General features: G+C 38.8%; 1 protein-coding gene across 1 annotated transcript in view; it reads right to left on the reverse strand.

Annotated features, from left to right (window-relative positions):
• The window catches only part of ntrk2a (neurotrophic tyrosine kinase, receptor, type 2a), a 252,771-nt gene that overhangs the window by 117,467 nt on the left and 112,055 nt on the right, over window positions 1-23,249 (reverse strand). The window contains exon 12 of the mRNA XM_048527298.2: window positions 7,657-7,845. Within this exon, the coding sequence (XP_048383255.1) occupies window positions 7,657-7,845 (189 nt within the window). The remainder of the gene's footprint in view (window positions 1-7,656; window positions 7,846-23,249) is intronic.

A 23,249-nucleotide genomic window follows, 5' to 3' on the forward strand; every position in this document is an offset into this window, starting at 1 on the left:
ATTGTCAAAGGAGGACTATAGTCAGATGTAGTTATTTTAAATTAATTTGGCAACTTTATAGTCAAGGAATTATAATGATTTATAGAAAAACATATGAAAGATGCATGGATATCCATTTGACTGGAGAAGTCTCTTTCCTATACGAATTCACCTCCTCATCAGAAAAGAAAATACTTTAATTCCATAATAATTCAATCCATTGAAAAATTTGCATTTTACATTTTGTTCAAAAATTGGAATGTATGTGTATTTTGTGCATGGAGCTGGAGGACGTAGGTAGAGTTCTAAGTGAATATTTTGTGTCAGTGTTCACTAATGAGAGGGACAATATGGGAATAGAAATGGGATGGCACAGTGGCTCAGTGGTTGGCATTGCTGCCTCAAAGTGCCAGGGCACTGGGTTCAATTCCAGCCTCGGGCGACTGTCTGTCTGGAGTTTGCACATTCTCCCCATATCTGCGTGGGTTTCCTTGGGGTGCTCTGGTTTCCTCCCACAGTCCAAAGATGTGCAGTTTAGGTGGTTTGGCCATTAAAAATCGTCCAATGTGTCCAGGGACCTGTAGGCCAGGTGTATTAGCCAATGGGAAATGCAAGGTACAGGGTTATGGTAGGAGGCTGGGTCTAGGTGGGAGAGTTGTGTGGGCTTGTTGGGCCACATAGCCTGTTTCCACCCTGTTGGGATTTTATATAAAAATCAAGAATAGAGCTGTGATATACTTAATATTACTTTATTTAAGAGTGTTGAAGCTCTGAGCAATCTGCCTGGCTTAAAAGCAGATAAACATCCAGGGCCTTATGAATTATATCCCAAATTGAATGAGGTAAGGAAGGAAATAATGGGGTTGGTAATAATTTTTAATTTCTCCCTGGTCACGGGGGAGATTCCAAAGAACTAGAGGACAGCGAATATGGTATGATTACTCAATAAGGGAGCAAGGGGTAAACTGGGAAGCTACCGGCCAGTCAGTCTCAGCCTGTTGGTGCGGAAACTATTGGCAGCAATTCTGAGGAAATGAATTAATCTGCATTTGCAGAGGCAGGATTTGTTAAAAACAGTCAGCATTGTTTTGTTAAGGGGAGATCATATCTGACCAACTTGATTAAAGAAGCACCAGGTGTGTTGATGATGACAATGTATTTGATGTAGTCTGCGCGGATGTCAGCAAGGCTTTAGAGACGATCCCATGTGAGAGCCTGTGGAATCAAAGGAAATTGGGCTAATTAGATTCCTAATTGGCTGAGTGACAGGAAGCAGGTGGTGATTATTGAGGGATGTTCTTTTTAGTGACTGGGTGCGTGTGCCTAGTGGAGTTCAACAAGGTTCAGTTTTGGGGTGCTTGCTGTTTGTGGTGTACTTAAATAATTTGGACTTGAATGTATGAGGTGTGATTTGGAAGTTCACAAATGATGTGAAATTGGTGGGGTGATAAATAGTGAAGAGGATAGCCTTAGATTAGAGGAGGATGAGGAAGGGCTGAGTAAGTAGGCCAATCATCAGTAAATGGAATTCAATCTGGATCAATGCAAGGGAAGGATAAACAAGGCAATGGAGTAGATGATGAAAGGTTGAATCCTGGGAAGAATCAGGATCAGAGGGACCTTGGTGTGCATGCCCACTGGTCTGATAAGGTAGCAGCACAGGTATATAATGATTAAGGAGGCATATGGGATACTTAACCTTATTACCCAAAGCATAGGGTTTAAGAATAGGGTGATTGTGCTGGAAATGTATAAAAACTTTGGTTAGGCCAGCAGGGATGTGATAGCACTGGAGGTTGTGCAGAGGAGATTTACCAGGACAGATTGGGTTGTCTTCCTTGGAGCAGAAGATACTGAGGTGGGAGTGGGTGAGGTCTTGATTGAGATGTGTAAAATTGTGAGGGGCATAAATAATGTAGACAAACATATTTTCTTGGAGGAATCAATGACCAGGACTTAGATTTAAAGTAAACAGCAAAAGGTTTAGAGGGGATGTAAAGAAATCTTTCATTCCAAAGTGAGAACCTGGAACTCACTGCCTGTAAGGGTGATAAGAGGCTCATAATATTTAATAAATCTATATAGATGTTCACTTGTAATATTAAGGTGATGGTCCAAGCACAAGGAAATGGATTAGAATGGTTTGGAGGTGTGTTTTTTTTTAACTAGTGCAGACTTGATGGGTCAAAGGACATTTTCTGTGTTGTAGATTTCTATGACTCTATGGTTTTGACCAGCATCTGTGTAACTTATTTTTATGAACATGTATCATGATTTTTCAATCACTTTTGGTCAGAATTGAGAAGAAATTACATTTAATAATATTATTTTTACTGAAAGCTTGTTCAGCATTTTTGTTCTGAACTTTCTCCTCCACTGTTTGTTAGATCTACTTTTTCTTGACATATTTAAGATTATTTAATACAGATTCCAATGTGGAAATGCAACTTAAACAAGCACCAAAATAAAATATAACCAATGACCCAACTTCATAGTGCATGAAAAGGGGCCAGCTAACAATTGCATTAAAATTAATTCCCTAGCTAGTAACAGGACAAGGCCACTTCTTATCTTAGAAAGTGTAGAAATTCAGGTCAAATCATCTATTACTTTATGTTTTGACTCATTGGCTAGAGAGGCTAGTTGGGGTGTGATAGTACACAAGAGACTTTTTATAAAAAAAAAATTACCCTTATATAGTGCCTTTCATTACCTTAGACTACCAAAGTTCTTTAGAGCCAATTAAGTGTTGTTGTACCTAAATTACAGCCCTAATGTTGACAATGCATAAGCAAAGAGACCAGAAAGCATACTGAAAATAATGTAAACCTATCTGCATTACTTCATTGAGAACTCAATTTTAATGTAGATATTTTAGACTCATCCTGCCAAAAACAACTCAGGCATATCTGCTTTGTAATATATTTTTTAATTCACTCATGGGCATCACTGGGTGGCTAGCATTTATTACCATTCCCTAGTTGCCTTTGTGAAAGTGGTGGTGAGCTGCCTTCTTGAACTGCTCTGGTCTATGTGTTGTAAGTTGATCCAACATGCCCTTTGGGAGGGAATTCTGGATTGTGCCCTAGCAAAAGTGAAGGAATGGCTACATGTTTCCAAGTCAGGATGGTGAGCAATTTGGAGGGGAGCTTGCTTGTGGTAGTGTTCCTAGGTATTTGCTGCCTTTGTCCTTCTAGATGGAAATAGTTGTTGTGAATTTGGAAGGTGCTGTCTAAGGATCTTTGGTGAATTTCTGTGATGCATCTTGTAAATAGTATACACTGCAGCACCTGAGTGTTGGTGGTGGAGAGATTGTATGCTTGTGAATGCAGTGCCAGTCAAGTGAGCTACTATGCCTGGGTGGTTACAAGCCTCTTGAGTGTTGTTGGAGTTGCATCCATCAAGGCAGATGGGGAGAATCATTTAACCTCCCGACTTGTGCCTTTTCTATGGTAGATAGACTTTCAGGAGTGAGGAGGTGAATTACTCACCACAGTATTCCTGGTCTCTGACCTACTCTTGTATTTATGTGGTGAGCGCAGATGAGTTTCTGGCTAATGATAACCTGCAGATATATAACAGCAAAGAATTTCAAACAAAACTTGTTGGCTGCCACTCAAGTCAAGGATGACTACTTCTCGGTGCCTCAGGTTTCTGTGGTCATCATGTGATTTAACAGGCCAATTCTTAACCCAGAGGTCTTTGGGCACAAGGGGCAGAATGTAAGTGCAGATGTCGTGGCATGTGGAAGGCAAGATCTGCTTCCTTTTTCTTTTCTGCAGGTACTTTGTTTCATCATAAAGACATTATGGCTCAAAGCATAATACAGCTTGATGGACAAATTGTCACCATTCGAGTAAATCAGTAGCAATCTTCTTTCAGTCATTAACTCCAAGGTGCCATGTTTTGAAGAAAGCAGGGCATGGGGCTCTAGATTTTGCCTCATTTTGCTCACTTAATTTACCCAGGTTCGGGCCTCAATGATAAAATTTGTGTGGCCACTAAGGTACTGAGTGGCTGTCCAGTGAGATCATCAGCAGGAAGAATTTTCATTTCTTCAATGGGAAAAATAACCTGCAACCATAACAAGATCTTTCCCTCCTCGTTCACTCAATATACTAGTATCTGCCATGGCTCCTTTATTCTGCACTAGCCTAGGCTACCACAGTACCACAAACCAATCTTAACAGTGCACATCAAACCTAAGTTCAAGGAAGATCCTTTAAAGGGATAATTACTGACTTGTTTACCAGACTTCCAGGCAGTGGTTCATAGGTGATACATTCAATACATCTGGTCAAAAGGACATCCCTGGAGCATGCCCATCTAACATCTGATGATGCAACTCCAGTTCCTTGCCCAGCCAGGTAATGCCCTACTGTACCCTCCTGCTGCATGCTCCATAGCATAGCCCTTTGGAATGACGTAGACCTTGGGGGCAATGAGGCCACAGACAGACAGGATAACGAAAAAGAGCAAAAATAGGAGCCGAGAATGGAGGATGAACTGGAGGTGGAAGAAGCTTATACTGAATGGAAAGGTGCACCTCCTGCCTGGAAGCATGTTTTCCTCTCGCCAACCTCAGGAGAAACCTCTCCTTCATGGCCTCAAGTCTTCCATCCAAGTCAGCATCAATGAAACAAAGGTTTGTCCCAAGAAGTAGGTATTTGGATCCCTCTAAAGGGAAGGCTTTGGTACAAATAGCAGATCTCTCCCTCCTGATATTTAATTGGGCCAGTTGGAACATCTAAATAGAGATAGAGGTCTATGACACAGAAAGCAGGCCTTCAGACCGTCAGAAATGAGTCCCTTAATTCATCTGACTCACTTCCACTCCTGCTGCCACTGGCTCTTTAAGTTGAAAATATTCTTACTTTCATATCAATTAGTGGCACAGTCCTGTGAAAAATCTGAACTTTTAATCAGTTTCTCACCAGGCAAAATCAGGTGCAGCTCCTGCTTCCTGCCTCCATGATAAAGATTTAGTAGATTAACTGTTACTGAGTGAAAAGAAAGAACTGACAACCGTCACTTGCCCTTTACTCTTTTTAAAATAGAATTATACCTGTCTAATGAAGTATTGCATCTGATTGGAAGAGCATTTCAAACATTCCTTTTTAATCAAGAATGTTTTTGATTTACACATCATGCTTTAAGGAAATTAAAAGCTGACTCTTTCTCCTCCTTGATTTGTTGCTGATAAATATGACCAAAACTTTTTCCTGTAGTTGGCATTATTCTTTGAAGATTTACTTACCTCCTGCAATTTTAGGTTTGGGTGAAAGTAATAAAACCAGGTCCAGTGAAAAACAGTAAAGGGTTCTTTTTGCACTAATGGAACTAATTGATTTCATGTAATATATTGCAGTTGCACTGGACCTTGCTGCAACGTAGATACAGTGTTATTGAAATTCTTTTCATCTTCTCATCATCAATAACTGCTCCAAATTCAACTGTCCATGCATGATTTACAGGCAGATTCATCAAACTGAGCTCACTTGTATTGGCATACTAAAACAGGGAATCATTAGATGGCTCCCAATCTTCTGCCTGGCCTTTAAACTGTAGATGATGCTGATTTACATCTTACCTTGACTACTGGGTTTATGTATGATGTATTCAAAGAACACCGACACAACTGTATCAAAAGTGTACAAATGTTCAAGTTCTTTGCGGATTACACTGTATTGGAGACAGACTGAAAGCAAATCTAAAATAATACAATATGCATCTTAATTACAATTTTTTAAACTAATAACATTTAGTAGCTAAAACGTATCCTCAGACCAAACATTTTTACATGAATTTGTACCCTTATCACATGTTTCATACATGTATCTGTCCAATTTATTAAAGGGAAAATATAAATATAAATATAAAAATAAAAATTGACACTTTATGATACAGTATTATTATACGATTAAAACTGCTGAGAAAATACTTTTATCTATTCTGCCGTGCACTTTCCCACATTGAACTGAACATACCAAGAAAAAGAGGGAAAATTCATTCCCAGATTATATTGATTCCCCAGGAGCAGACCACACCCACAGACAATTGCATGTATGCATGAATTTCATCAATGAAAGAATCTAAATGAGTTGGTTAGATAGTCTAAGCATTGTCTGTTCTCAGTAAATTGGAGTAAGTGTGCACAGTAGTGCTTGTGAGCAAACGCATAACCATAGATGAAATTGAATTTAACTGCTGGATGAACAGCCAATTTCACACGATGTCTTTTTTTTCTGTGACTTAAACTTAATCAAATGTCCAGTGCTAAAAGTAACCCCTCACAGCAAAGATGTCAGCCATGGCTCAGTTGCTACCATTCTTGATTCTTGGCCACAAGAGCCTAGGTTCAAGTACACTACAGAGGGAGTAATACACTGTTGCTCGTACTACCTTCCAGACAAAATACTGAACCAAAACTCCATCTACCTGTTTGAGTGGTTGCAAGAAATCCTATGGTACTTTATTTAAGAAACACAGGAGCACAATCCATGGTGCCCTGGCCAATATTTATCCTCTAATCCACATGACCAAAGTAAATTATTTGGCCATTATCACATTGCACTTCATGGAAATTTGTTATGGACATCTTAACTACTATATTTTCTACAATTTAACAGTGACTACATTTTAAAAGTACTTCATCAACTTAAATTGCTATGTAATGTTTGATGGTCAGGAAAAGTGCAACATAAAAGTAATTTTTTTTAATCAAAGGCTTGAGCTATTGATACAAGACAATCTGCTTCATTAATTCCCAAGGATGTTTAGGAGTTAGTGTAGCTACATCCCGGCATAAATTCTGTATCTTTGAACAGAATCCTGGAGATAAAATGGGAATGCGCTGCAAAGATAACAGATTATTGGTCCAGAAGTGTTCAATACAATCAACTAATAGATGGTCCTAGTTTGATTATCTAATGTTACTGTGGTTTCAGGCATTGTGCCACTTCCAATTATGTTAAAGTTGCAGTCTATTCAATCATTTCCAAATAAGATTTAGACATTTTTATACACAGTTCCATTCAGAAAATCAACAATGCAAGCACAATTTATGCTCAAAATTGCACTTATTTTTCTTTTCTGCCTAAACTGACCTACATGTTGCTGAACATAAAACCTTGGAGAAATCAGTGAAATTTGGGCGGCACTTTAGAATATTTCTCAACTGTTTTCTTGAAAAGAAGCTTATGTTTAGAAATGATCACTTGATGCAGTTTATTAAAACAGCTCAAAATGGGCATAATATGATAAAAAACTTGTGATGTGACTAGTTCAGCACCTGTAAGTAAGCTAATCTTAAAATAATGGGAAATTACCTTATAATTTTTCCAAGAGCCATTGAGTAGTTATATCACTATTCAGAAATCAGATAATAAGCAAATAAATATCTTGTACAGTCAAAATCTTTTAAAACATGTCTGTTGGTATTATTTTGCTTGAATGAACTGATTTAATTTTCAGAGCCTCCTTGAAGGATTGAAAACAAGTGAGATTAATGGAACTTTGTGCTTAAATGTTTTGCTATCCGTTATGCTTGTTTTGATGATGTAAGGAACGTTCCATTGAAAAAGCAAAGTAACCTGATGGAAATTCCTGTTCAGTGCATGCATACACAATGACTTACAATATTCACACTTTGCAATGTGTTGAAAATGAAATACTCACAAGTATCAGGTTTGAGTAAACCATGAGAATTCCTGAAGTACTGCGGGTTTTCAATCACAGGAATCTTTGTCATTCCAATGATAACTGCATCGGGTCCACCTTCTGAGGAGGATGGAGTATTGCTGCCATTCGTTACGTGATGTAATGGACTGGCTGAATCATCATCTGTGCTGATTACTGAAGAAGGACCTAGAAGTAGTTTACATTCATCAAACCTATACATACATATATATATATAAAACAATGCAAGTACTTCAATAGCAGAACTAATGACAGACAAGGTCAGATCACTAGTCTGAATTTTTTTGAAGGAAATAAGTAGATTTTATTTGGTGAATATCTGTACTCATTGAAACGCTGCATCTAAATGCTGGAGAATGAGATATTAATTAAGTTTCTGGAGCAATGCAATATCAGTCCTCAAAGATTAAGCTTCAACTTTTTCTGCCTAGCGAGCGAACACTGAGATCTTTGTAATGAGCACATTCTTTTAATATTAGTATTACTATTACTATTGCACAATCCAATTTAACTGCCCTTGCTGCCAACAAACAGCATGCAGAAACAGTTTCAAAAAAGCTGCCACAGACACAAAACAACTGGCAACTCACAAAGAAGTGCAAAGCGAAGCAAATGAAGTGTCCATAAGCTTCATAATGAGAATTTTTGTTTTTGTTACATTGCTTTCAGAATTTTTAATGTTGCTTTGGTTCACATGGCAGAATTTAGTATGTTGGTCTGCAAAATATGAAAGTTTTGCTGTTGACATATGGAAAGTAATTATGAGAGTGCATTGAAAAATGAGCTTGTCTTGAGCAAAGGCCCAGGAACATCTAATATTTCATTGGTTGCCTTTTTAATATACGTGGTTTAAAAAGAGGAACATAAAAATATATTGTTGCTTTAAATTTTGATATTTCAAAGGAGAGATATGAGCATAATTCATTTCATAGAGTTTGACAGATGACATTTCTGGAAATATAGATTTTTGACACTTTGTAATGTGAGCTACGGCCTTCTTACTTTTGAAACCAAAACTAATGGAGACTGAAATGCATTCAATGCTCAATTGAATCTGCCACCAATACCAAATCATCCACAAAAAAAGCATTCACTTGAAAAGTGCTCAGAAATGATGGTCCAAGACTTTTTTTTTATAATGACATTGATGCAAAAATTGACTAAAATCAGTTGGAGTGAACAATTTTTGCCTTGCATTTCTGTTCAGAGAAATAAATTCAAAAGCCTCTGCCTTGCCCTTATGAAGATCTTATAGCTGTAAACCAACCAGCTCTTTTTCCAAGGCATGGTCACATAGTCTTGAAAATCATTGTGGAAATTTATTTTTTGATTTATTGCACAAGGAATGTTAATACTTCATTAAAATTAATCTTAAAAAAGACAATGGTTTTGGCAGTCACGAACTGTAATGATTCTGAGGGGTTAAACTCTCAACTTCCCCTGCAGAGTATCCCCACTACACTAAGTCTGCAACTTCCAAACACACTGAACACTCAATATTCCTTTGCAGGCTGTTTGTAAGCTCTTCACAAATCACTTTCCTATCTATATTTATGATATCAGCACCTTGCCCCTTCATCCAAGTCATTAACATAGACTGTAATTAGTTGAAACCCAGCACCAATACCAGTGACATTCTGCTAATCACAGGTTGACAACCAGAAAATAACCTAGTTAACATAAGTCTCTGTATCCTTTTGGCTAATTAAACTTCAATTCATGCTAATACATTACCCAAACACCATAAACTCTTACCTTGCATTTCACCTTTTATTTTGCACTTTATCAAGTGCCCTTTGGAAATCCAAACACATTTTAATTACTGATTTGTCATGAGTCACTTTATTTTGTCAAAAAATTGTCATACGTTTGTCAAGCATAATTTCACTTTCACAAAGCTATGTTGACTCTGGCAGATTGTATGATGATTTTGAAAATGTCCTACTATTACCTACTTAATAATGGATTTTAGCATTTTCCACGGTCAGATGCTAAGCCAATTGGGCTATTGTTTTCTGCATTCTGTCTTCTTTCCTTGAGGTTGTTTTAATTTCCTTCCCCTTTTTTCACCTCAATTTTCAACTAATCTTGGAATGAGCTTTGTGTCTTCCACAATGAAAACTGACAGAAAATATCTATTCCATGCTTCCACCATTTCCTTATTTATTGCAGAAAAAAAAGACACCTTGTCAAAACTTTGTATCTTGCACTTATCATGACAACTCGAAAGAGTTAGTTCTACAAAGGTAAGACAATATGTTAAAGAAGAGTGTTGATTCTCAATTGCAAAGTTCAATCCACTGGATGTGAACCATTAACTCTGTTTCTCTCTCCATAAACACTGCCAGAGCAGCCGAGTTTCTTTAGAATTTTCTACTTTTATTTCATATCTCTCGTAGTTGTAGCATTCTGTTTTTACAGTTCGATTAGTTTGAGGCTAGTAATGATAATGGATAAAGATGGCTCAAGAACTGAATTTTATACCACGGGAAGTCTAAATTTATGACAGTGAGATACGATTTGGTAAATGTGGACTGAAAACAACTATCAAGGGTAAATCAATGTGAGTAGTTGGAAGCATTCAAGGAGAAAGCAAAGAGGATGCTGGCTTGAAGGGGGTGATGGCCTACTCCTGCACCTATTGTCTAGGATGCAGAACCAATATGCTCCTATAAAGAATTTGGATGGATTAGCTAATCTCCGTTCAATTAATGGTTATAGAACACCAAAGTGATATAAGGCACAAAAAATGACAATGGCATTAACAAAAGCTCAATGCTGGAAAAAGCTCAAAGCAGCACAATAAAAGAAAGCATGAAATGAAAGACAGGCAAGCTAAGAGAGAACCTAATAAAATATTGGCAAGTAAAGTCAAGAAAAACCTAAATAAAAGGGGTAATTAAAAGAACATTAAGACCAATTAGACATTGTGGATGGAATCTTTTGCTCGTTTGGTTCTTGCCTGCCAGCTGTCTCTTCCACAGAAGACCTGCAAAACCAAAGTAACTGAGCAGTGGTGAGGTCTTTGCTGGGTCTTGCAGTGGAATCAAAACCCTTGGCCAGACATTCTCCCCAGGAAGAAGCCAATCAAAAGCCAATCCGAGGCCACTCAGTGAAGTCATTGTTTAAGGCTAATGTGGAAAATACAACATTTTTTTTGTTGACATCAAGGTACTGACTTGTTTTTCATTCTCTCTGTATTTTCCTAATTTTCTTGCCATTGTTCACACCAGAAAAATTCCACCCTTCATTTCCAAATTTGATTTGATGCTATTGGTTTTTCAAGACTTTTTTTGATCCTCTGTTCTGGTTGATGCTGGCTTATCAAATGCTTGAGATTCAAATTTCTGGTAGGTGGTACTAGTTCTTTATGTCCTGACATTTTGGTAGGATATTACAGATGTCTGGTAGCCCAACAGTTATCACACTTACAAATGATCAGACTGGTGATGCACGATAGCTCCATGAGGGACAAACGCCCCAAATTCAAAATATGTTTCCTCCTCTATCTATCTTGAACATCAGGTTGCATAATCCTGTTCAACTTCTCTGAAACCTTCAATTGGGAAGATGTTGCTTGTATATTGTTGTGGAATTAACTAAGATTATTTTTGGCTTTTGACGGTTATAGAGAGTGCTAATTCGCAAACAACCGATTTCGAACACCTTAATGGCATTTAGAAAATGCAATTTTGAAAATCCATTAGTCATAGTTTACCAAAAATGTATTACATTGATTACCTGAAATTGTCTAACATAAATCAAATGCTAATTTCTGAAAGATTGTACAAGTACTGTGTCATTCTGATTAAATGGGGTCGCTTAATTGTTTATCAAAGTCAAAATGAGCAATCACTCTGTCACACAGTATTGATCTTCTGCACCAAAATGTTGCTCCACATTTTATTAGTTGCCAAGATCATTTTCCTGTTTCTCCTTTTTCTCTACTGTCAGTAGGTTTCTTATCTCAGAGCCCTGTGATGCTTTTACAGGAGCAGCAGTTCTCTGATGCCTTTCCCAATTTGCCATCGCTTGCATGAGTCTAGACAGAATATCAGCATGCTATTTGAGTGTGACAAGCACATCTGCCATCTGTTCCCTTCTGGAAGGACCCCTGAAAATGATCAGGGTTATTTCTTTTTCCTTCGACTGCCCCGTCAAAATAGCAAGTTCACTTCTACAGCTGAAGCATTGAAAAACAATTGAAAGGCTAACCCTGTGTTTTCTGCTGGAAATGTGAGAGTGTGGACATTGCCCTAGCCCTTGCATTTACTACATTTCAAGAAGAATTTGTGCCTTCAAATGTTCAAAATAACCAGACTACAACTGTCAGAAACATAGCCACCATGAAATTCCCATTGCAACCTCCATTTTAGTTTCATTACAGGATCTACAAGGAAATTTAGCTCAAAGCAATTTTCAAGAGTACAAGGAGATCTGAACTTATTTGGCACCTAAAGTTAAGCAATTCAAAATTATATTTTTTTAGAAAGCAGAGGCAAACTATAGAATGGTATTTATCAAGAAAAATAAAAACCAAAGATTCTGGTCAGACCCTTGGTTCACCCTGCAGATGGAGCAGCTCATTATTAGAATGAGCTTTAGTAGCTTTGGCACAGATATTGCGGAATGACCCGAGGCTCAATTGGAAACAGTAGTGCAGGTGCAATTGGGCAGATACTGAACATGCCACCCTAATATGCACATTTGCTGAAAGCAAAAAGCTATTAGAGCACTGATGTGGTGTTGAATATAATGCAAAGTCATGATCCTTGTCCATGTTGTGCTACATTGTATGAGCACTAAGCACATTCATATGACATAATTTTGTCTGTGTACTTTGATGTTGGTTTATTTGCATAATTTAATTTCTTGTGAAATTATAGATCAAGTGATTTCGTCTAGGTATGTTGCATAGTTCTATTTCAATACACAAAGGTAATTCCAAGATAATAATCTACTTTATGGTACCAAAGCCTCTACTATTTATACGTTCCACATTGCCTTAACTTTGAACCACCAACTCAATAAACCTACTTTTAGGCAGGAAACATCATTATTTTAAAAAATACATACTGTTTCGAAGAAAAGGGCAAGCTTCTCCTATTATGCAGATACAGTTTACTTCATGATGTCTGAAAGCAACATAATAGGGCAGAACAACAGGAGTGCTGTTTCACCACAGTATTAGCCTATAGTAAGGAGGAGCATCACACAAGAAGATTTAACTGCTGAGATAATGGGAACTGCAGATGCTGGAGAATTCCAAGATAATAAAATGTGAGGCTGGATGAACACAGCAGGCCAAGCAGCATCTCAGGAGCACAAAAGCTGACGTTTCGGGCCTAGACCCTTCATCAGAGAGGGGGATGGGGAGAGGGAACTGGAATAAATAGGGAGAGAGGGGGAGGCGGACCGAAGATGGAGAGTAAAGAAGATAGGTGGGGAGGTAGGGAGGGGATAGGACGGTCCAGGGAAGACGGACAGGTCAAGAAGGTGGGATGAGGTTAGTAGGTAGCTGGGGGTACGGCTTGGGGTGGGAGGAAGGGATGGGTGAGAGGAAGAACCGGTTAGGGAGGCAGAGACAGGTTGAACTGGTTTTGGGATGCAGTGGGTGAGGGGGGAAGAGCTGGGCTGGTTGTGTGGATACAACATCCGGATACAACGCATTATCCTCCGACACTTCCGCCATTTACAATCCGACCCCACCACCCAAGACATTTTTCCATCCCCTCCCCTGTCAGCTCTCCGGAGAGACCACTCTCTCCGTGACTCCCTTGTTCGCTCCACACTGCCCTCCAACCCCACCACACCCGGCACCTTCCCCGGCAACCGCAGGAAATGCTACACTTGTCCCCACACCTCCTCCCTCACCCCCATCCCAGGCCCCAAGATGACATTCCACATTAAGCAGAGGTTCACCTGCACATCTGCCAATGTGGTATACTGCATCCACTGTACCCGGTGCGGCTTCCTCTACATTGGGGAAACCAAGCGGAGGCTTGGGGACCGCTTTGCAGAACACCTCCGCTCAGTTCGCAACAAACAACTGCACCTCCCAGTCGCAAACCATTTCCACTCCCCCTCCCATTCTCTAGATGACATGTCCATCATGGGCCTCCTGCACTGCCACAATGATGCCACCCGAAGGTTGCAGGAACAGCAACTCATATTCCGCCTGGGAACCCTGCAGCCATATGGTATCAATGTGGACTTCACCAGTTTCAAAATCTCCCCTTCCCCTACTGCATCCCTAAACCAGCCCAGTTCGTCCCCTCCCCCCACTGCACCACACAACCAGCCCAGCTCTTCCCCCCCCCCCCCCCCCCCACCACCCACTGCATCCCAAAACCAGTCCAACCTGTCTCTGCCTCCCTAACCGGTTCTTCCTCTCACCCATCCCTTCCTCCCACCCCAAGCCGCACCCCCAGCTACCTACTAACCTCATCCCACCTCCTTGACCTGTCCGTCTTCCCTGGACCGTCCTATCCCCTCCCTACCTCCCCACCTACACTCTCTCCACCTATCTTCTTTACTCTCCATCTTCGGTCCACCTCCCCCTCTCTCCCTATTTATTCCAGTTCCCTCTCCCCATCCCCCTCTCTGATGAAGGGTCTAGGCCCGAAACATCAGCTTTTGTGCTCCTGAGATGCTGCTTGGCCTGCTGTGTTCTTCCAGCCTCACATTTTATTATCTAAGATTTAACTGCTAAAGTGTTGCACTAGTAATTCACTCACTTAGTAGTCATGAAGCATTTTAATGCAATTGTGGCAATTGGAAAGTTTTTTGTTTCCTCAAAAGTATTCATGAATTTCTAAAACTACAATTGTTAAATCACAAGCATACTGATTTCATGTTGCTGGCTTATTTCAAGAATTTCAGCATCCAGTCAGTTTTAACAATGCTGTTGATTGCCACTAATGGGGTGAATGGGAGGGCAAATGTTGTGTGACTGAGTAGTGTTGCTTGAAGAGCTGCACTGTGGCTGCAGTTGGTTTTGGGAGTTCTTTGAGAAGTAACTTGTGAAGAACGACAGGAGATGAAAGAGTGTGTGTTTCAAGACTTCAAAGGTTGCACTAGAGACATTGGTGAAGTTGGACCAGAGACTACATGCTCTGCAATTGCTGGAGGCCCTCCAGACACACAACCAAAGGGTAGTGGAAGCAGATAGCTATGTTGGTGAATGATATGAATCAAGCCCGGAGGAACTGTATGCAGTGTTGCCCTAAGTCCACATACAAGTGGTCAAGGTCAATGAATACATCTTTAAGTGTCAAATTGTGCCAAATGCACCACTCAGCTGCAGTACTGTGCAATTCACCATACTCTTATTACTCATCTACCCACAATCTTAGCCAATCAGCAGACGTGCTTAATGCTCATAGTCACACATTGCAAAGCTCACATCTACATCTCAAAGCTTGTATATACTTCCAGCTTTCCACTCAAGCAGATTTTATCACTCTCTTTGAAATACTTCCTTCTCTCTTACAGGACATGATTGTGCAAAAATGGAGGCAGCAGCTGGAGAACAGGCACAGCTTATCCCATACCAAGTGGCAATGGTTCACCCTCCCTGCCACAATATGTACAAAGACGAATGGCAACTTTCAGATTAATTTCTGAGGGCAACTGTTTCATGTAGAAGCCTGGCAACCAGCATAAAATCCTTTAGTAACTGCCACATCACTCTCTGTCGATTACTGCAATTTGAAACAACACAAACCATTTAAAACTTGTAGAATTGGAGTAACAACCAGAGGAAACTAACCAACAACTAATCTACAAGTAGCTGATGATCTTTTTAAATAGTGAAGGTGGGAGTTCCTTCTTCTAGTTGAACATGCATTTGACCATCTGTAGTTAGATGGAGCATTGAGGACCAATCAGTGTTGCCAGCTCAATTGCATATTTCTGACAGTCATTAAATGCATGTGAGATAACAAAGTGTGGATCTGGACAAACACAGCAGCCAAGCAGCATCTTAGGAGCATAAAAGCTGACGTTTTGGGTGAAGAATCTAGGCCGGAAACGTCAGCTTTTGTGCTCCTAAGATGCTGCTTGGCCAGCTGTGTTCATCCAGCTCCACACTTTGTTATCTCGGATTCTCCAGCATCTGCAGTTCCCATTATCTCTGATTAAATGAATATGGATTACTTTCAGTTTGATTCACTCTGAAATTCTGCACACAGAGTGAATGTGAATTTGGAGTTCTAAGGGCACATCTGTCAACCAAAAAATTGGGTACAAGAGGTTGCAGTTTATTGCCCCAAGTTCCACTACAGTGTTGCTTTACAGCTCAGTCAAGCTTTAAAATAGGACACTGTGATTTTAATTATCCACTTTCCAGTTTAACATGAATGTACTTATAAAGTACTCAAGCTTATGAAATCATCCAGTAGCTGTAAAACTGTCGATGGGCACTATTTGATGGATGTTTGTGCTAAAAAGCAATCACAGGTCATGGACCCTGTATGTTATCATAAAATAATGGATGGAACGGTCGTGCACGAGTTACCAGCAAGTGGAAACCAAAACACATTGAAATACAATAGCCCAAATGACAGGTTATTAGTAGTGGAAGGAATGGCCACTGACATTCTAATAGTAGCCGTCCAATTATATTTTCACTTTTATTTTTTCTGACCAATATCCTTCCTGCCTCCCCACTCGTAAAGGGCTTAACACTTAACTCAGGTGCAGCTCATTGTTATCTCTGCTACCCCACCAAGTTTTGATTAATTCTTGCATAAATCATTGCAGTGAGAATCAAAGTTCAAGGAATTCAAGCCAACTCTAACCTGCCTCATCGATGATTTCTGTCCATGATTGTAAGTGACAGAAATTCATCTGTTTGCTGGTTTGCTGAATTTATTTCCATGTTAAAATACGCTTATTATATGGAAGATGGTAATACTTTTTATTATATAATTTTATGATGTAAAAAAGAAATAAGATGCAATGCTGACAGGTTTTTTTTACATTATAATGCATTATGACATTTCCGACAATTGCATGTCACCAGTTATACACTGCTGGTCATTATGAGGGTCAATTAGCCTGGAGGACAGACCTCTATGATGAATCACTGTTCCATAACATATCTATAATACAACACCTAATAATGACATTTGAAGGTGCTGAAACATTTTACACTTGCTTTCCATAATTCCCCTGACTCCTCGTCAAGTGTAGACCATAAAACAATGAGATGTAGGAGGAGAAGCAGCCCGTTCAGCCCAGGAAGTCTGCATTACCATTCAATGAGATCATAGCTAATTTGATAACCTTAAAATTCACTTTCCTGTCTTTTCCTCAGAACACTCCATCTATTTACTAGTTAAAGATCAGTCTATCTCAGCCTTGAATATACGTCACGACCCAGCCTCCATCACTTTCTGCAGCAAAGAATTCCACAGATTGTCTACCCTCTGGAGAAGAAATTCCTACTGTCTTCTGTTTCAATAAGGTCACCTTTCATCCTTCTAAATTCCAATGAGTACAGGCCACACCAAATCAAACTCTCCTCATAAGACAGTCCTTCATGCCTGGTACTAGGTCAGTGAACCTTCTCTGGGTGGCTCCAATGCCAGTACATCTTTCCTTAGATAAGAGACCTAAAACTGTTCACAGTATTCCAGTTGTGGTCTTACTAGTATTTTGGTAAATGGCTACCGATGCTGGAAATCTGAAACAAACTCAGAAAATGCAGAAGAAGCTCATCTGATCTGACAGGATCTGTAGTGAGAATGAAGGTAACATTTTGAGTTCAACATGACTCTTTTTCAGAACTGAGTTTCTCCAGCATTGTTTTTTGTAGTCTGTCTTGTGCCTCGCATAGCTTTAGCAAAACCTCCCGTGACTAATCACTTATTCCTTTTGAAATTAAGGCAAATATAATACTTACTCTTTCTACTCCCATTGATCTTGAATGCAAGTTTCATTTCGTGATTCATGCACAAAGACTCTGCCTGTTTCAGCAGTCTGTCTCAGTTTAAACAATATTCAGCCCCCTTATTCTTCCTGTCAAAGTTCCCACATTATATTCTGTCTAGTTTTAGCCTACTTGCTTAACCTGTCTATATACCTCTATAGACTCTTTGTGTTGTCCTCACCATTTGCCTCACCATCAGGTTTTAAGAGATTAACAAGCTTGACTAAAGTACATTCGCTTCCCCCATTAGGGTCATTGATATGTTGTAACCATTTATGACCCCAGCACCAATCCCAGTGGTACTCCACAACTTCAACACTTCCATCTTGAAAATACACCCCTTATCCCGACTCTCTTTCTTATATTTGTTAGCCAATTCTGTTATTCATGCTAATATACTACCTCCAACAATGTGAGCTCTTATGTTATCAAATAGTCTAATGTGTGGTATCTTATTGAATGACTTCTGGAAATCCAAATATATTATATCCACTGCTTCTCACTTATCTATACTGCTTGTTACCTTCTTAAAGAATGCTAATAAATTTGTCAGGCATGATTTCCCTTTTATGAAACCATGTTGATTCTGCTTGATCTTCTGACATCTTATATAATAACTCTAATATTTTCCCAATAACAGACGTTTTGTCTCTTTCCTTTTTAAATAAAGTATCATATTAGGACTTTTTCAGAATCTAAGGATTTAATATCCTGGGATGCATCCATCAGGAACAGGGGACTTACTAGTCTTTAGTCCCATTAGTATTCAGTACTTTTTCTCTCATGTAGTTATTGTAGATTTTTTTATTCATTCATAGGACATGGGCATCACTAGCTAACCAGAGTTAGGGTTCCCCTTAAGAAGGCGGTGTTTAGCTGCCTTCTTAAACTGCCATGGTCCTCTCCCCCTTTTGTCTCTTGATTATCTAGTATTTGTAGAATGTTATTATTGTCTTCTACTGCAAAGACAGATGCAAAGTACAAATTCAATTCCTCTGCCACTTTCTGATTACCCATTATTATTCCTCCATGTTCATTCTCATTCTGTGTACAAAATTATTGTGTACAAAATAATCAGAGGTACAGATAGAGTGGACAGCCAGAGACCTTTTCTTAGGGTGGAGGTAGCTATTATGAGGGGCATAGTTTTAAAGTGAGTGGAGCTAGATACAGGAGAGATGTCAGAGATAGGTTCTTTACTCAGAGAGCAGCAGGGGCTTGGAATACATTGCTGGAGAGGGTAGTGGAGTCGGCTTCATTAGGGGGCATTTAAGCGGCTATTAGATAGGCATATGAATGATAGTATAAGGTAGTGGTGGAGGTTAGATAGACATTAGGATTAGGGTAATAGTTCGGCACAATATCTTGGGTCAAAGGGCCTGTACTGTTCTGAGTTCTATGTTCTATGTTCTTCAAAGTTTGTCGACTTCCTTTTTTTTGTCATCTTCTGTTGGTTGACAAAAAGCCTTACTTGTCCTCTGGCATACCTCTAATATTTGACAAATTCTTTCAATCTAATGATAGCTTTAACTTCCCTGGTTAACCGTAGTTCACTTAGCTCCTTCCTAGAAGTCCTCTTTCTCACTGAGATACCTCTTTGCTATGAGCTATGAACTATTTTCTTAAAGTTCTGCCATTGTTCCTTCAGTATCTTTGCTGTACTTTCCTAGTCCATTCCAGCCAACTGTGCCCTCACTTTTTTGTAATTACCCTTATTTATGCTTAGTACAGTGGCTTCCAACCCGAGTTCCTTCCTTTTAAACTGCGTGTTAAATTCTACCATGTTATGGTCACTGCTTCCTTGGGGATCTTTCACTCTCAGGTCATTTATTAAATTTGCCACATTTCACATCACTACATCTATATTAGTCTGATCCTTGTTTGAATCCAAAACATTGTTCCAGGCAACTATCACAAAAACACCCTCTGAAATCTCTCTCATGGTTACCTTTGTAAATTGGATTTTCCCAATCTACATAAAGATTGAAATCACCCATGATTAATGTACTGCCTTTGTTACATGCCCTCATTAATTCTTGATTTATTCTTTATCCCACCATACAATTACTGTTAGGCAGCCTATGGAGTATTGCTACCAGAGTCTCTGATCTATGTATATGTACCTTCAGAAGTTTTTTTGTACCCCTCCCAATATATCTACTGTGAAGGGCTATTTATGGCTGGCTGCACACTTAGGACATATGACATCAAAAGTAGGAATCCCAGAAAATCTCAGCAGTGATGCATATTTCTACAGCAGGCCAAGCAGCATCTTAGGATGCTAAGATGATGCTTGGCCTGCTGTGTTCATCCAGCTCCATGCTTTGTTATCTCAGATTCTCCAGCATCTGCAGTTCCCATTATTTCTGATGCATATTTCTACCACTGGTGAGCACAAGATGGCATGAGAGAAATATCATGATACAGGATACAAATACACTGAGGTCAGAAGCAGAGAATTGCTTGTGATAACTCATTAAAATTCACAGAGGAAAACCTCCATGAAACTCCCTGAAATTGACACTTAGCTGAATTTTGGTCAAATTCAGCTCGTTGTTACAAGTCAACTTGCCATCTATGTGTTTAAGCAATTGTTTTTGCTGCTGATGAGGATAGATCCATGGGACACTGAAGATGTATAACCCTTCTGTGGGTCTCTATCTCTCTTTCTAGCCAACTTGCAAGTTTTGAACCTTGTCTGCTAATTCTGATCATCCAGGTGCCACATACAGAAGACTTTAAAAGAACAAAACAGAAGCTACAGTCTCTAGAAGAGCAGATAAATTGTCCGGCTATATCTTTAGACTGCCTCAGCAATTACCAAAAGTTGGCAAATGTGACCCACCCAATACCCCTGACCTTCCTCATTCTATGATTTCTTGGGGCCTCCTGCAGGTCCTGGCTATGACCTTTCCTGAGTTCTGGAGTAAATTGGTTATTTTTATTAGATGGAGATTAATTAATTGTGTTCAAGTTATGGAGAATTCGTTTCCAGCAGTAGGGGCATTGGTACCCAGATGAGACAAATCCTTGAAGAAGAATCATATCGGACTTAAAACATTAATACAACTTTTCTGTCCACAGATGAAGCCAGCTGAGTCTCCCCAAAATTCTGTGCCTTTGTTTCAGATTTCCAGCAGCTGCAGTATTTTGCCTTTATATGACACAGATTTAAGATTACTTTTAAGGTAATATTTGGTGCAATTGGCAAAAGAATCAAAGCTGATATGGAACAGGCTACCTCACAGTGTGGCAGAAGTAGATTTAAAAACATCTGAAAGGGAACTGGGTAAATACCTGAAGTGAAAACTTTTGTAGGGTAAAGAATAATTGGATTGGCCAGATGCAGTAGACCTAATGATCTCCTTCTTTTCTGTATAATTCTATCGTTCTACCTTTTTCTTTAAAATACAAGTAGATAAGCTGGGCATACTTATGTCATCTTGACTATTTACAATGATTTAAACAGGTAATAAAGTCAATTGTGTATTTTAGATCTCTTCCATATTTTACTTCCATTGAAGTGAACAGAAATACAAATCACGGAAGATGTAAAATTGGTTGTCAGCTCACAAATATCTGTGTACACCACCAAGTCAAAAAGTATCCCATTGTGAGTTAATGTTATAACAACACATGCAAATATTGGAGTTGGAGAACTTTTCCTATGGATAATAATACTGAATGATTAGGATGTCAGTTCATATTTCAGTGAAGCTGATCTTAACTATAACAACCTTTTAATTTTAGATGTTGAATTAGAGGTTATTCAGATAGAACGCCTTTCATGTGCCATTATGTTTGAAATGTTGGTGGGGTGAGGTTATAAGATAGCCTTGGAGAGGGTAAAGAGGAGCTGGTGTACACTCAAACAGTCCTTTATTCCAGGACTGTGACAGGAAGTCAAATCTATCATAGATACCTCTATTGCACCAATGTCATTAAATTTTGTTTTCATTTTTTTCTGTGAAGATCTGACTGGATTTGAAAAGGAGCCATTTAATTAATGACTTCTGCATGTTGTTGCCTTCAGTTGTCTGGAAGTAGGCAGTGATGACAAAACACACAACATAGGAAAATTAATTACAGGGGTTAGCTCTGTGGGATATAATTACGTATATTTTGTAAAGCTATTCCATTCATAGTTATACAAAAAAAGAAAAGATGGACATAGGCTAGTAAGAAGAATATAACATTAGAAGGCGATATCAGGCTTGAAGAGAACAGAGTTAGGATGCAACAAATTCATGGAAGAAACCATGGACAAGAATTTTAAAATTAATGGAACAGAGAATCCTGACCACAATGCGTTTTCTCTTGGTTTACATTAAAATTTCACTATAACTTTTGATTGAACAAATTCCTCAAACTCTTGTTATGAATTTTTGTCCAACTTTTATTGTTACAGTATTGTTTTCCTTCTTTTGAACCATAAAGCTGATCTCCTGTTTTTTTTCTGATTTTTTTTTGTTGTATATACTTTCCTTCTTAAAATGTTATGCATTCAAACCAACTAATGCAGAATTTGAATATTTGCCAGAAGTAAAGCAGTAAACAGCTTTGCACAAGGCCCTGAAGCTGTTTTGATGTGAACCACGAGACTTAAGGCAAGCTGCAAAGCACATGGACTTGTGGATGCTGTTTACTCTTAAAAATAATTCTAAAATGACAGTTCCCCCAAAGGATGAAATGCTATTGAAATCTGACCTCTGGGAAGCATGAAGTCAAACTTGGCCATCACTGACCAAGCAGGAAGTAGCAGTCTTAGGTAAAATTACCTTAGAGCTGAGACATGACAAAAACTGCAATTTCTTCTTTACAAGTATAATCTTAGCATTTTATTTGTTTGAATATCCAACACTTAAGGGGTGAGTTATTTCACACTTTTAAGTAAATTAGAATACTTTACATTCATTTCTTAGTATTGTTGCTTTACAATTCTTTCTAGGTGTACTGATAGAGACATTTGTTTCTGGTTGAAGTGACAATTTAAATAATTTTATACTTCATAATATTGTAATCATTACTACAATATAATCCAGGGCTTAAGCATGACAAAAGATTAAGCGATCCTCATGGAAGTTGTAGATTCATACTTTACACGTGAGGAGTCGAAGCATCTCTACAATTCTAAAATGCGGAATTCTAAGCACTGTGAGTGGCTAACTCAGCAGAGTTTATTCTGCCACAACACACCTAGGAAATACTGTTTATGAGTTCCTTTCAACTCAATGTACTCCCGCGAGGGAGCACATTTAATTTTAACCAAATCTACAGCTAGTAAGGCTAATTTAAAATTATTCCTAGTTGAAGGTTGAGGCTCACAAACTCAACAAATAAACTTCTTCGTCAAGAGGATAAATGCAGTAGAATTATAATTATTGGAACAAAACGTCAATAAATGACAACGCAGAAAAATCAGCACCAACTGTTAAAAGTCTTATTGGTGACTAAGTGGAAAATTTCAACATTGAAGATGGTTGAGAGAGTGATTGGTGAGGCAGAGTGGGGTAATAATTACATTAAAATCCAAAAAACAACACCGGTCACAAAATTTACCCCATTCTACTTGAACCAGATTAGTTGAATGTGGTGAAGAAGTATCCAACTTTTGTAAAAGCAGGACAGTAGTTTAACC

Source organism: Stegostoma tigrinum, chromosome 3, assembly GCF_030684315.1.
Source record: "Stegostoma tigrinum isolate sSteTig4 chromosome 3, sSteTig4.hap1, whole genome shotgun sequence".
In the NCBI taxonomy this organism is placed as follows: domain Eukaryota; kingdom Metazoa; phylum Chordata; class Chondrichthyes; order Orectolobiformes; family Stegostomatidae; genus Stegostoma; species Stegostoma tigrinum.